The sequence below is a fragment of the Psittacula echo genome (genome assembly GCF_963264785.1).
Source record: "Psittacula echo genome assembly, chromosome: 3".
NCBI lineage: Eukaryota > Metazoa > Chordata > Aves > Psittaciformes > Psittacidae > Psittacula > Psittacula echo.
In genome coordinates this window covers 74,311,473-74,326,540 of record NC_137736.1, presented here as the reverse complement: position 1 = coordinate 74,326,540, position 15,068 = coordinate 74,311,473, and the positions used below count along the sequence as shown (strand labels likewise).

General features: G+C 40.2%; 1 protein-coding gene across 1 annotated transcript in view; it reads left to right on the top strand.

The window, feature by feature from the left end:
* GPC6 (glypican 6) overlaps positions 1–11,868 on the top strand; it is a gene marked incomplete at both ends in the record, with an annotated part of 729,163 nt that extends 717,295 nt beyond the window's left edge. The window contains 3 exon segments of the mRNA XM_080613544.1: positions 2,047–2,183; positions 11,088–11,263; positions 11,666–11,868. Coding sequence (XP_080469670.1) covers positions 2,047–2,183; positions 11,088–11,263; positions 11,666–11,868 — 516 coding nt within the window.
* Between the last annotated feature and the right edge of the window lie 3,200 nt (positions 11,869–15,068).

The window sequence follows — 15,068 nt, the reverse complement described above, 5'->3', positions numbered from 1 at the left end:
AAATACAAGGTTTGTACCCCATATTGCAGCCCTTACAAGGGCCAGGGGGGGAAATCACTTTCCAACGTATGTTAACTCACTGTGGTTCAAAACACAAGTCTGCAGGTCCTAAAGCACCAACTCTTAATTTGATTATGGTAGAAATCTGAATATAACTCCAAACATCTGAGTTTTGAATAGCTTAAATTAACTTCCAGCTAACAACAAAGTTACTGTTCTGAAAATTAATTGCTCAACGCTGATCAGTCAGATTGCTTGTGTAAATAGTTAGCCAGGCAAAAGTAATAAATGAGTAGATCTGTCCCTTTCACTCCTGTGTTCCCCAAACTTATATGAATAGACCTTCCTCCCTGTAAACTCTCCTTCTTACATCTCACACACAATTTCTCTGATTTTCTGCACTGTGGCATAACAGGAGTTTGCACACCTCTCCATGAACACCACACAGTGTACCTGAGTTTCTTCTGCTGGTTGGTTGTACCAGTAGAGACCTAGGGGTTTTTACCCTCAGCGTGTGCAGAAGGGGAAGAAGAGGGGCTGCCGTCTGCCCAAAGTCCCTAGTCCTGTGGACCAAAGACATCAGAAAGAGCAGGCATCCTGAGACCATCCCCACTTGTGCTGAAGGCTTGTCCATGGTCTGTCAACTGGAATTTAATTTTTGCCTTGACAAGGCTCCCCTACTGAGACTTTAAAGGCTTGCAAATGCTGCTACTATCTCATATGAAAACAAAGCAACAAAGGCTTGGCAAGGGGCACAGAGATCTATAAGGTGTCTGTCATGACAAGAAACACTGTCAACAACCCATGCAGCCAAATACTGCCCTACTTATTTCTTAGAGATGAAAACGCAGACAGTGCTTCTGAAATAATATCTCTGGCTTTTTCTATCTCCTAGCTTATAAAGTGACTGTTCCACAGAGTTTAAACATGGCAAAGCAGCGTGGGCCATTTGCTCGGAGAGCTATCATGTCTTCAGAACAAAAGATAAAAGAGATAAACAGCCAAGTACAATATTGTACCTCAACAACCTAAAAGCCAGTCTCAGAACTGAATGGAAGAATGGAGAGCTTTTATTTCTTGGTTTTTTTAAAGAATAAAGCTCAGCGATTTCCTTTAAAAGCTATTCAACAAGCTTCCCTAAATCCTATTACAACTTAATGTGAAATGCATCTGTTTCCGTAAGAACAACAATGGCACCATTCATCCTTTATAGTCTGTCCTTTCTTGTGTTTTCTATCTATTCCTGTAGGGTTTTCACTCTGGTATACCAAATGCAAAGCAAGAACTGATAACATTTTAGCCAGAGCATTTATTTATTAAGTTGATGCTCGAAAATCAGTTTGTTCCTGCTTGCTGCCTGAATCATGACAGATTAAATTATTGTTCAAGGAATTTATAACATAAAGAAACTGCTTTGATACTGTCCCAATGTTTCTTGCATGTGGATTCCATATCCAGCTACAGATATCTGTCTACTCCTAACCTCAGAGATGGATATAGTCTCTGCATGCATGTATATACACAAACTTCCTGCTGTTACTGAGATCCAAATGTACTGCAATGTATTCAGCGTGTGTCTTAAATCAGTTCAACATCAGCTCAGCACTGCACCATTTTTTTAGAACCCGTGCATGGAGCTCTAAATATAATATTTATCTAAGACATGACCAAGTTGGGGGGTGAAACGTTTTATCTGATGTACACTGTTTAACTGAATTTACATTCAGCAGACTGCAAGGCGTATTAATTCTTAGAAAAATATATATTTAGAAAACCTTAGACAAATGGAGACTAGAAAGAGCAATATGTAACACACTTCTATTAATGTCTTCCCTGTGGAAAAAGGTGACTTCGATTATTTGTACTCTCTGAACCCAAATGCTGAGTGCCTTGCTTGTAAATACAGAAATCTAAGTTTTAGCACCTTCAGCCCTTTTAACCTTCAACATCATCACCATTATGGAATTAAACAACCTACTATTGAACATGATAATTAGCATGGCTAATGTTTTTAACCTGTTTTCCCTCTCGTTGTCTCTTAATCAGGTAACAGATATTAAAGAAAAGCTAAAGCTTTCTAAAAAGTTCTGGTCAACGTTACCCTACACAATCTGCAAGGATGAGCAAGTGACAGCCGGTCCATCAATCGAGGAAGACTGCTGGAACGGCCACACCAAGGCAAGGTGAGGTGGACTCCTCTCCACCACACTCAGTCCAAATCCCCATTTGGCCTGAAGCAACCATGAAACTAAGGGTATTTCACAAAACTGTCTGTAAGAGTGGAAAACAAATGGGGAGAGCAATTGTCCACTTGCAGCTTGTAGCTGAGATTACGTATTGTCAAAGAGCCATTAAAGCCAGGGTAAATGTGCACAGTGTGAGTCAGAGTAAATGTGCACAGTGTGTCAGCATGTGGACACAGAAAATGTGCATTGGTTCATCTCCAGAAGGATAATTTATACTGAGATTTCAAAGAGCTCTTTAGCTCCATTTAGCATCCCTGTGTTGGGACTGACAGCTTGTGAAGCAATTGCACTCTCGGGATATCATACTGGGATGAAAAGAAATTGGAATTTTGGCTCTATTTGTGATTGGCTGGCAAAGCTTACGACTGTTTGATGGGGAAAAAAATAAGGAAAACCTGAAAAATACCCAGCAGAGAATAAATGTAACGCTCCTACTTCTGTAAAAGGTTTGACCTTATGTTACTTGATCAGAGATTCTGTGGTCATCCACCCTTGTTTGTGATGAGTTTTCTGTGAAGTTTCCTTGGCTCTGGCTGTGGCAGGGCTGGAGCTGGCAGATGAGCAGGTGTCTCCAAAGGTCCCAGTGTGGATTCATCAACTGACAAAGGAGAGGATCTGATTACCCCTTCTGAGAGGGAAAGGAGTTGATTCAAGGACCATTCCAGGGGCAGTCAGGCTTCAGGTCTGCAGTGGTAGCATGTTTTTGGGGAGACAAGAGGAGTGGAGAGGTTTTGAGTGTCTGGTGAGCACTGAATCGGGAAAGCAGTGATGCTTCTTGGCACTCGGGGACTGGAAGATTTATTTTCCTTTTACCTGATTATACATATGAATCCAGAATAAAAAATGCATCAAAACCAAGGAAAAAAAAAGGTAAAAAATAAAAAAAAATTAAAAAAAAAGAAAAGGTGGGGGAGGGGGGAGAGTGAGACAAGCACATAAAATATAAAAACTCAATAAAAATAAGGCAACATATTGCATGGATGGGTGGATGGACAGATACATAGATAGACTGCACCCACCCCATAATCTAGTCATTTTTATAAGGAGCACACTTTACAGTGGGAGGTTTTGCACTGAATGCACACCCTTTTTCCTAGCCTTACTACATAATGCTCAAAAGAATTTACTTTACAGATAAGAGCAGAGGGATGTTTGGGATGCTGCTAGCCCGTTTAAACCCACTTTGACACGCACATGAACAAATCTGTCCAAAGGCACAAGTCACTGCTCAGTTCGCAAGTCTCAGATCCAGGGAAAGCCCCTGGGGAATCTGAGAAAGACAGCTAGGAGGAGCGTCTGGCTGTTACAGGATTCATCACAAAGGAACAATGTGAAGATAGAAATAAAAAACTGGTTTTATCTTCCTCTATTATATCTCTTTTTGTCAGCGGGCTTTGTAAGATATGACCCCAGGCCAGTGTGCTGCAGCAGTTAAACAGAATCTCCAGCCTTCCTAGCTGGATGCCATGAGTCACATCAGGATGCATGCATTAATAGGAGATATATGCTTTCTACAAAAGAGCAGCCTAACCTGCAAATACCCCTGTTGGTTTCTATGACCAGCGCTAGTGTCTGTACCATGTCTGGCTGATACTTTTCAGCTCTCTTCTTCCCCAGCACTGAAGGATCTGGCACAACTTTCACATTTGTTAGGAGTTACGGAGGTGCATGTAGTTTTTCACCCTCCTTTTGCAGTATTTATCTTATGAGAAGCCTGGTTATTTTCATGATGTCTTCTCAGATTAATGTTCTGGAGCCACTAACAAAATGTATCCTCTGCTGATAATCTCCTTGATTAACGTAGACATTTCACTGGATGTGGAAACACAGCTTCAAAGCATCACTTGAAAACATGTTTTCAGCCAGCTCAGCCACTCCACCTCTGTCCAGTTTCTATTTGATATCCATTCACAGAATCAATGTATAGTCATAGTCTTAATAACAGAATTCAATTAATTCTTCAAGTAGAGAGAACAGTAATAAATCAGAAGACACCATAGAATGCCATGGCATATATATGAAATAATACTGAAAATATTATTGAAAATATTATTGAAAATAACTTGCTTTAGATGTAAAATCACCTCTTGGCTGGTGAACAAGGACATTTACTGTAGTACAAAGAAAAACCATTAATATTCCTTTCATTATATTGATTAGTATCTGGTATCAAACACTAGTTCACAAGAACAATGGTGGCAAAAATCTGGCCAATATGCATATATCTAGTCGTGTCCACTGTGTCTCCTCTCATAAGCACCCCTGTGCTATATGAGGAGCTGCATTTTGAATTTCAGAAAATATGACAACAACCCATCATAGAAAATACAAAATTTAGCCATCTCCTGTTTAGACATTAATACCACAAGTAAGAAGACAACATGGTGTTGGCTACTGCTGGGAAAGAAGATTGTTGCTGGGTTTTGATCAGATCCTGTGGTGGTATAAGGAATTAGAAACTTTGAGTTGCCAAGTAGGCATTATGCTTCATGTTTCATTTTACACATCACCTTTTGATGCTGCTTTTAACAGGGGAAAAGAGTTACAAACCTGAGGTCACAGAAAATGAAAGCTAGCCTTTCTCCTGAGAGAGTCATTACACCAAGGTCACTTGTGGTTATTACACTCCCAGATACCACTTTGCTGCCATGATTAATTTACAGTGACAACAGGTTGCCAAATGAAGGTCACCAATTTGGAAATAATCATGGGGTAACAGAGCCATCCATTTTCTGGAAGGTGTTCTGGAAGGGTGCACTTGGCTCATTGCTGAGCCTGTATGAAGACTGGTTTTAATCCGGTCATGTCATGTAAAAGCACTGTGGAATTGGGAGAACATTTATTATCTGGCTGAATCTGGGTTTTTTTGAAAAATCCACATAAAAAACACAGCTACTTAAGACAAAATGTTTTTTTAGAGAAGCGCCCAACAGAACTTGCCGTAATACCTGTATTCACAAAAGAACATAATTTTATGTTTAAAGAATTAATGTCTTCTGTCAGATGTACAAAGACAGATTTTTTACAGATACTTAGAATCTAAAAAAACATCATTAATATCAAACCTTAAAAGTTTAGCTCCTTCCCTATACATGGATAAATTCTTAACAACAGTTGATAAACTCTTCACTAATAGACATTCACCAGGAATTAAGGAATTTTCCCAAGAATGATGGAAATCAGGTTTTAGGACTATATATATATAGATAGATATATAGATATATAGATATATAGATATAAATACAAGGTATTAGCCCTTGAATGAGTGACTATTACTAAAGTAAGAACAGTAACCAAATCTGCAACCACTCTGTTCAGAAGAACCTCAAATTGTTCCAATTAACTCAGCCAACTCTTTTCAATCAATCCATCTGAGAGATTGTGCTCATGCACTATTATCCTGGTGCTCATGCTCACCAGGACTATAGATTCATTAGTATGTCTTAGCTCTGGAAGTCTGTAATCTATGGAAGAGATGAGACCTGCATTCTCTTCCATGAGGAACCTATTACTCCTCCAAGTACAAAGAAGAAGAAATGGAATTGTATATGAGACAGACAGCGATTATAAACAAATTGAAAAAACAGAGAAAGGTGAGGAATGCAAGGAAAATTTAACACTGTAATTTTCAAAGTCTAGCTCAAAACTACAAGGTGTTTCACCAAAATGAACATAGAATAGGTCTCAGGTGACCTGAAATTTTCTTCTTCACTCTACCGCATGTATGGGAGTGCCTACTTCCCTGGCAGAGAACCTTTAAATCCTGGTGAAGTTCAGGTGGGAAGAAAGACCCAACAGATCAGTGGCTGCTCTGGAAAAGTTGCTTGTTACTGACCAACAAGGCTTGCAGTGAGAATCAGTTGGATGTCTTTTACCAGGAAGTAGGCAAAGATAACCATTTAGCACCGCTAGTAAAAGTGTGAATAAACCACTTCTTGGTAAGTGCAAAAACTGTCAGTTCTTAATTGACAGCTCTAGCTTATTTTTACATCTTCTTCCTTCCAACACACTGGCAGATGAACCATTTTCTCCCTTCTGTCTCCTCAAGCTTTTCTCCAAGATGGAGAAAAAAAAAAACCTTGAAAATATCCTGTGGGGACTACCTCCTGAGCAAACAGAATCAGGTCAGGTGATCTAGTTAGCCAGACAAGCCAATTTTCCACTGCACTTATCTTTCTGGACCAGATGTGGCTGCCTACCCCCCTCCCAGCCCGAGTAAGCCTGTGCTGTATGTTGAACTCTACTGCCTACAATTCTGTGCACCTGGAAAAACTCCAGTACTGCCTAGATGGAATGCTGCAGTTGTACTGTAAGCAGCTGCTGTGGCAGAAGTGTATGAAGAATGCTGCCCTCTGAGGCAGATGTCTTTTAAAAACCAAAAGATTTCTTCCCTGGTTTGGGGTTGGGTTTTTTTGCAGGAGGAGAGGGTTAGGCACAGCCTTTATGTAAGTGATCTGATTCATCAGTCATTTTTAGACTTGAAAAGGAAGCACACACCCTGGAACATTAGCTAGATATTAAAAAAGAAAAAGGTTTTAAATGGGCTTTGTGGTACTTGACTATGATGTGCCAAAAGAACATCTTTGTTGTGTCTGCTGAGACAAGCAAGAACTATGGAAAGGCTAAGAGAAACAGAAAGCATTAATATTTTAGAAAACAATGTAAATTACACTAAAATCTGACAACTGAGCAAGGAGCAAGCAGCAGAAAACACTATTGTTCAGCTTCTCTATACTCAGAGGGATGAGAAAGAAAGCTAGGGTTTTTTTGGGGTTTTTGCTAGGATAATGCAAATAACAGACACTGATTCAGGCTGGCACTTCGTTTATAATGGGCATACAGTTCTTGTAATGGCCAGGCCTACAAAGATACCATTAACAAGAGCAGAAGCAGCAGCAAAGCTTAAAATTCACAGGGGTGTCTGCCCCTACAGAACTGCAGCAAAAGCAGATGTGTCCAACAACTTTTCCAAGCCAACAACAAATCTTCTGTCAAAAACTGGTCCCAAGACATGGCTCCCAATCAGTGTGACTTAACCCTACCCCACACACATCAAATGCTTTTGTCAGAACATGTGCTGGCTGGGTCTCAGAGGCTGTCGCTCACAGAACACCTTGGGCTGCATGTTCCCATATCTCTACCAGTCCGTTAAAGAAAGGAAAACAATTCAAAATATTTACATCCAATATTGGCTTTTCTGCCTTTTTTCCCCACTGAGGGAGCAGGTGAACTAGTTCAGTGATGAGGACAGAATCCAGCTTCACATTCAGACATGTAAATTCATGCACTTAAATACTGATGAGACAATAAGGAGTCATTTTTGTTGCTCAAGTAAAAATAGTGTCATTTGAGGCTCTCCAGCATGTCCGAGGACACTACCTCCCATCTGGACCAGAGGGTAGGCTAGAACTGCTTGAGTATTTTAATAATCGCCAATGTCAGTGTGCCTGAAGAAAGCCCAAATATCCTGTCAGTGTCATCAACGAGGCAGTTTTCCACTGCCTAAACACATTTATCTACTGCTACGCGAGATGGTCTAAATAATCAAGACACCTTCATGGAACTGGAAAATAAGACACTGGACCTACAGGATGTTTAAACCCTACTGGAGTGGCAGCAGGACACCAAGCAGCATACACCCTGGTAGCTAAAGTGGCACTCAAGACTCCATTCAGCTGCCTAAAGAAAGATACCTAATACAATTTTAGATGCCCCAGATGTTCAAGACCTTCCCCTCAAGCCTAGAGATATAATGCAGAAAGCCGCACCTTTCAGGGCTAGTAATGAGAAGAGGTGGAATAACTGAAAGCATTCAAATGGCACCAGATGTCTATGTTTGTGCAACTAAATCCCAGCAGGTGAAATCTAATGAGCAGTCATCTGGCCAAAGGCACGTGGGACTCCAACAGCTGTCCCCACTCCACTGACAAATAAACTCCTGTCTAGGTTTGACTAGATCTTGTGTTGACTCGATCTGATGAGAGTGGGACTCTGCTCATATGCAGACACTTGCATTTAGACATACAGGTTTTGGTATCTGTATAAACCTAAAGAAGAATCTTCGGCCTCTCAAATTCTTTTGCTTATACTCTAAGTGCCAAGAGGCTCATTCACCTGGGAATTTAAGTATCCACCTAACCTTTAGGCAATCATAGGTAATGGATTTCTTTTGACTCACATCCAGTATGGTTCCCTTGAACATCTATGTGAGAATCACTGGACCATTCTCCTTCCATGCCAGGAATGCTTTGGGGATCACCAGATCCTGAGGCAGATATTGCAGGGGGTGTGACAGTCTGAATGGATCACTTCCTACAACTGAATGGGGTAGTCCAATTAAAGTTAGATGGTCTTCAGAAGGACGCTGTGATCCACACTGATGGCAGTGCAGAATATGACCCTCAGTAAAAAGCACACACTAGAGCACTCTCTTACTGTTTTAAATCTCCAAACTAACTCATATTGTCTCCATATAAAAAGCTCACTAAGAAGTCAGTACATTCTTTTTTTATTATTGATGATAAGACAGGATGAAATCAAACATAAATCAGTCAAAGAAAGCCTCTGAACTGCTGTTCAGAGCTAGCCATAGCTTTTTATGCATGGATTGCAGTAAAGAGCAGCTAACCCTAACAAGGAAAGCAATTCCCATGAACACTCAGTGATTTCTAATCACTTCTGGCTGCTAACAGCTATGGCCACTGTCATGCACAAGATACTGGGCAAGATGGACATCCTCTCTGAGCCAGTAGGGCAATTCTTACATTTTTACCTTTTTTAATCAACTGCACCTTGATACCGTTGATTTATTTCTAGGCTGAGTAATTTATCTGCAGCAGCCATTTCATTTGTAGAGACGTGTGACAGATGGAGGTGCTGTTTCTTTGCAGCCCAGAGCTTCCCTGAATGTCAAGGTCTCCATCCTGCTGCCTCCAGGCAGCTCTGCAGAATTATTTCCAGTTTCTGTCTTTGGTGATTCATAACACTCTGGTCTGCAATCCTTAGTACTAGGGGAGGTGGATCTGTATTCTCACCATAGTTAAACCTGTACCACAGGAGTCTGGATGAGATGCCTACAGCATTGTTAGTTCTCGTTATGGTACTAATGAAACAATGGGACACGCAGTTTGAGGCTGGCTATTTTTGGCAGTCATGTTTTGTCCTTATATGTTCACACTCCCCCAGGATTATTTTCATGTAAGCTTTCAAAGGCCACTGATGACAAATGAGTCTCATCTTGCAAAGCCAGGACCTACTACGGCAAGACTAAAGCCTTCCCTGGTGCAGCAAAGCAGTCATCACTTTGTGAACCTCCAGAAGCAATACAAAACTTATTTTCCCTTAACCATGACTTCAGCAGAGAAGGTCCTTTACTCTCCCCTACTTTCACAGCTGTTTTTAAGGGATATATTTATTTTCCAGACCAATATGAGAATAACACTAGCACTAATGCCAAATTTGAATACTGACAGAATTGGGCTGGCACAAGTGAGAGTGAAGTGAAATATTCTTAAAATATATTTGGTACCACGCATCGTGATAGTTTGCTATTAGTAGGCTAAACTGTGCTATCATTACTGCCTGAGCACATACCCACACAAGGAGTCCCACAGACATCAGTGGGATAGCCTGGTATGCAAACTAATTGCAAAATAGATCATATCCTGATAAAGAGCGTGAAGGAAGGGTAGATCTTCCCCAAATCCCTTGCAGTCTAAATATAGGACAAAGATAGTAGGTATTTAAAGACAGATGAGAGACAGCACGGAAGCATTGATACTGTCTTTTCCCAGGACACCATGCCAGCACAGAGAAATAATGTCGGCCCTTTATCAGCCTAGCAGCTGTAAAATGCACAGATAAATTTTAACAGAGATTCAAAGAAGGAAAAAGGGTAGCTTTGCAGATGCTTAAAAGGAGACTTTCCTGAGGACAAAGAGCAGCAGGAGACAAATTGTGTGTATTTAACAAAAGATGATAAAGACTTTTACCATAGGATGATTGGAGGCATGGGCTGATTTTTGCAGGGGAGAGATACCTGCAAATGCACGCTTGATGCCTGTGAACAGCCAAAGACTGCATTTGCCAAGGTCAGAGAAGGGAATGATGCAGTAATCAAGAAATGAGAAGCTAAAGCCTGAATAAAAAAATTCAAATGTGTAGATAGATAGGGAATGCCATACCTTTAATATGTTACGTACAAAGCACATGCAAGATGCAAGTATAACCTATTTGTAAGGAATAAGGACCAAATCAAAGAGAATACTGGAGTTTGGTAAACTCACAACACAGACTGGAGACGTTGTTCACAATGGTCAAAAAAGGGAGACCTGAACGAGAAAAATAATTGCTTTCTTTGAACAAGGAGAGTCATAATGCCTCAAGATAACCTTCTAAACTATCTCAGAACAACAAATATGCTAAATATAACGAAGGAGTTCATATTTTTTATGCAGAAAGAAATAAAAACAGAAGAATGCATTGTTAGATGCTTAATTTAGTGTGCAACCATTCATATCAGTTGAGGATCTGAACATGCAGTGACTTACTCCTGGCTGGTGAACTTCTTCAGTTGTTCACAGAACCAGTACCTTTGCTGTGGACTATGTGCAGGGTTAGGAGGTTAGAGAGCTTAAATTCTTTCTGCTCTCAATGCAGCTGAGGTACTGAAAAGATCCTTTAGAGTCTGTGAAATTAAAAAACGTGTTTTGAAGTGGTTTCACTGGATCTGTTTAAGAACTATATAATCATTATCAAAGTGCTCAGCACAGTATTTACTGTGCAGTGCTGTATTTCTGAAACTTGATGCATTTTCAACTAATCATTCATCCTGCTATATAGATACTTGCCTGAGATTATGAATGATGGCTTGACCAACCAGATCAACAATCCAGAAGTAGATGTGGACATCACAAGGCCAGACACCTTCATTCGGCAGCAAATCATGGCCTTACGTGTCATGACTAACAAACTGAAGAACGCGTATAATGGAAACGATGTCAACTTCCAGGATACAAGTAAGAAACCATTAACTGTCATTAAATAAGCACATTTTTGGGACACATTTATACATTGGTCCTGTTGCAATGGCTTTCTTTGGTCTTTGTGCTCTGTGCTGTTGAGAACATTAAAAAATTATTATTCTGTCCCATGAAATTACAATTATATATTTGTTTCTTTTGTTTCTCTTGCTTATCTGCATGTCAAATGCAGTCCACTCCTTTTTCAGAAGAGCTCTTAAGCACCTAATTGAGTCATGGTAGGTTTCATTTGGATGCTTTACTGAATGAAAGTTAGCACCACCAAAACTTTCAAGTTTCCAAGGTGTTCATCCCCACGGGGTGGAAAGGGAACAGAGAAAAGGAATGAACCCTGTTACCCATGGCCCTCATGTTGTTTCCCTCGTTCCTTTGTGCCAGGTGATGAAACGAGTGGCTCAGGCAGCGGAAGCGGCTGTACAGATGACATATGTCCCACCGAGTTCGATTTTGTCACCACTGAAGCACCACCAGTTGACTCCGACAGGAGGGAGGTAGAGGCTTCAGCCACACAGCCTGGCTGGTCACTGCAGACATTGCTTGTCATCTTCATCAGTCTCGTACTACAGAGACAGTGGAGATAATCCTGGATCTGGTCACAGAAACTGTGTTTTAGCTACAGAAACAGCCACCTTTATTCTTTTCTTATACTCTTGGACAATGGACCATGCCACAAACACTTGCAGTTTTCTACAAGAAGAGAGCAGTACTGCAACCTGCTTCCCTTTTTTGTTTTCCCAAAGAGTACCAGGTGCCACTGAACTGCTTCCTGCTTTTTTCAGATATCTCTGAAGACTCTATCCACTCTTGAGAGAATTCTTTCTCAACCCTTTATTACAGACTTTCTGAGCTTCATTTCCTTTTATGCTGCAAAAGTAAAAAAGGATCTTACAGTGTGTGTATTTCCCTAACGAGAAAAAAGAGGGGGGAAGAAACCAAGAAAACAGTTTTCTTTCTGAATCAGGCCTGACTCAAGGCTGCTGCATTTCAACAGCACATCAACAAAACAAAAAAAGAAACAAAAAAAAAAGCAACCGTTCTTCACTGACAGCCAGGTCTCCTTTAAGAACTTCTGTAGGATGATTCAGGTCATCAGAATGATCATTGCTCTAAGGAGGAAGTCTGGATTTTTTTCCAACAAAAAGTATGTCTGAGCGGTGAATGTCTTACACTCCATCTGCCAACCACATCAGATTGGTATGAAGGTAGAGAAGCTGAAAGATAAGTTTATCTTTTAGTATGATAGTAACTCCACTAGCCTCAGAGTATCATGTTACAGTTGTTTAGGATTTAAATCTTTATGCCCAGTAAAAAATTGAGTAGTAGCATGATTTCACCTAGCTTCTTTTAGGATTTATCCATGTTATACAATTGCACAGTTTTCCACTTAGCTCACCATAAGCCACGGTGGTAATGCTAAACAACGCTCCTGACAAACCTCCCCTCAAGGGTTTGGACAGAAAATAATCTCTTGTGATATATTCTCTTTCCTTTGTCACTGTTCTGACATTGATTAGGACTTTCTGCTACTATGTTCATTATCCTGCCAAGACAGAAATTCTCTAATGGACTAACAGCGATGGGATCAATAGTGTGTTTCACACCTAACTACATCTTTCTTATCAGTTAATTTCAATGTCACAAGGATTTCTTCAACAAAATTTCAGAACAAATATATAGTACTGACATGGAGATTTCTTTCACTTTTTTAGTCTTAGTATGATCATCTATTTTTATATATATAAATATATATAAATCACAGATTTTAACTTCTTAATTACAAGCTCAGGGTTGACACCTCTTTGTAAGAAAAAAATGTTTGGTCAACCAGCTCTTCTTTTTTTGTGCTGCTCTGAAAAATAACCCTTTAATGACTGGTGAGCATGAAAAACAAAGAAGAGATTTTTCTACATATCCAGTTGTCCATTTATTAACAGGCTTGCAGGGTGAGAGAGAAAAACTCTCTCATAATATGTGTATATGGGGGGGGACATGTGAGTTTGTGTGACAGGCCTAGAGAAGGACACGGTTGTTATTTGGATGGCAATTGTACTCTCAGATTCTTCAAGGATACATTGCTTTAATAATCATTGCATAAATAACTATGGTCCTGGACGGAGTTTCCATAATTTGCGTCTGGTCATAAGACCCAGGATGGAAGCTGGACAACTGAGTGTCAAGAATTAGACATCAAAATCTTCCATCAGCCACAAACAAAGGGCTTCTGGGAAAATCCTGCATGGTGTTGAAATGATTTGCTAGAAATTTATTTCCTGGTTCTTATAGTGACTCTGGAAATGGCATAGACAAATTGTGGTAACACTATACAGCCAGCCAACCACATTACAATTTAACAGCAGAGCAGGTAGATCATATCCATTGCAATCTTGTTTTCTTGTCAGATTATAATTAACTATTGATTTAGGCATGAAATTAAAATAGAAAACACACAGCACATTAGGATAAAGTATATTGAAGCACTTTTGCCACAAAGTGTTTACAGACTGGCTATATACTAGGTCTAATAACAAAAAACATAGGTTTTGAGCCACTTGTATCCATTCCTTTTTTTCCCATTTATTTGTTTACTTTAAAGTATAATGATCTATTCTTCTGGGCACAGCCTACTGTGCAGGAGTTGCTGGCTGGGTGTTCAGTTCACACATGTCTTACACAGGCCATGGCAGTCCTTCCTCCTTCTCTGATGGTTCCTTCTAGAACAGATCTTGTGATTCAGCATTTCATGTCTTCAGCAGGTTTAACAGCAGAGTTTAAAGCAATCCTCACAGGCTTTTTTGTTGGCCCTGGTACAGCAGGTACCAGGCAGAGGATCTTTTAATTTCTTTTCCTGAACTTGCACATGCACCTTTCTTCAAGGACAGTCCTTGCAAACTCTTCTCTGGTCCACCTCTTTCTATTCGTATACACATCCTTTCTACACTTCTCCTCAGCAACCTTATTTCAGATGAAGTTGAGTGTCATTTTGATTTATTACCTTGTGCGTGTCTTCAGTGGCAACAAATACTATTTCCTTCTGATTATTCTGGGCCTGAAAGCTTAGTGATGGGTAACAAAGTCCAGGCCCTCTGAGGCAAGTCCTCTGTTGTACCTGCTCCACACTGCTGGTTAAGTTGCTCCTGGATGGATTCCTAGGGTCTCTGTTAGCTTCAGTCAACATTTAGGCAATCCAATGACAGTTTTCAGCTGGTGCAGCCAAACTGGTGTCCACTGTGCTCTCAGCTGCTTGTGGACCTTCAGGGATTTGTGGGCAAGGAGTAAGAGGGATACCTAAAAACTAGGGGGTTTGATGAAGGCTGTTTTCACTCGGGGAGCTTGCAGGAGGGGCCCTGCTCTGCTTGGACTGGATGTTACAAACTGCTGGTGAAACAATAAACAAGATGAATCTTTGCTGGAATGTGATTGTCTCGCGGGTGATCTGCCAGAAATTTATGTCTTCCATATTATTTCCCCTCTTAGTTTCCTACTATGCATGGTGATATCTTGTCAGGAGATGGAAATGCCCTTGCATGAGGTATTAGGCATACATTTCATTAATAGTCCCTAAAGGCTGAATACTGTCTTCATACATTGCATTTTTCTGAGATTAAGAGAGCTATTAAATCTACAGAGCAAATGAATTTGGGAATGAAGGAAAGAAAAGAAAAAGCATTTGTGTTCATAAATGTGAGAATCTGCATAGTTTCCAATGTTTCTATTGCACATCCTTTGCATCCAGTAACTCTTCTTCTAAGGTAATTTGTTGGTGTTCCACAATTTAAATATT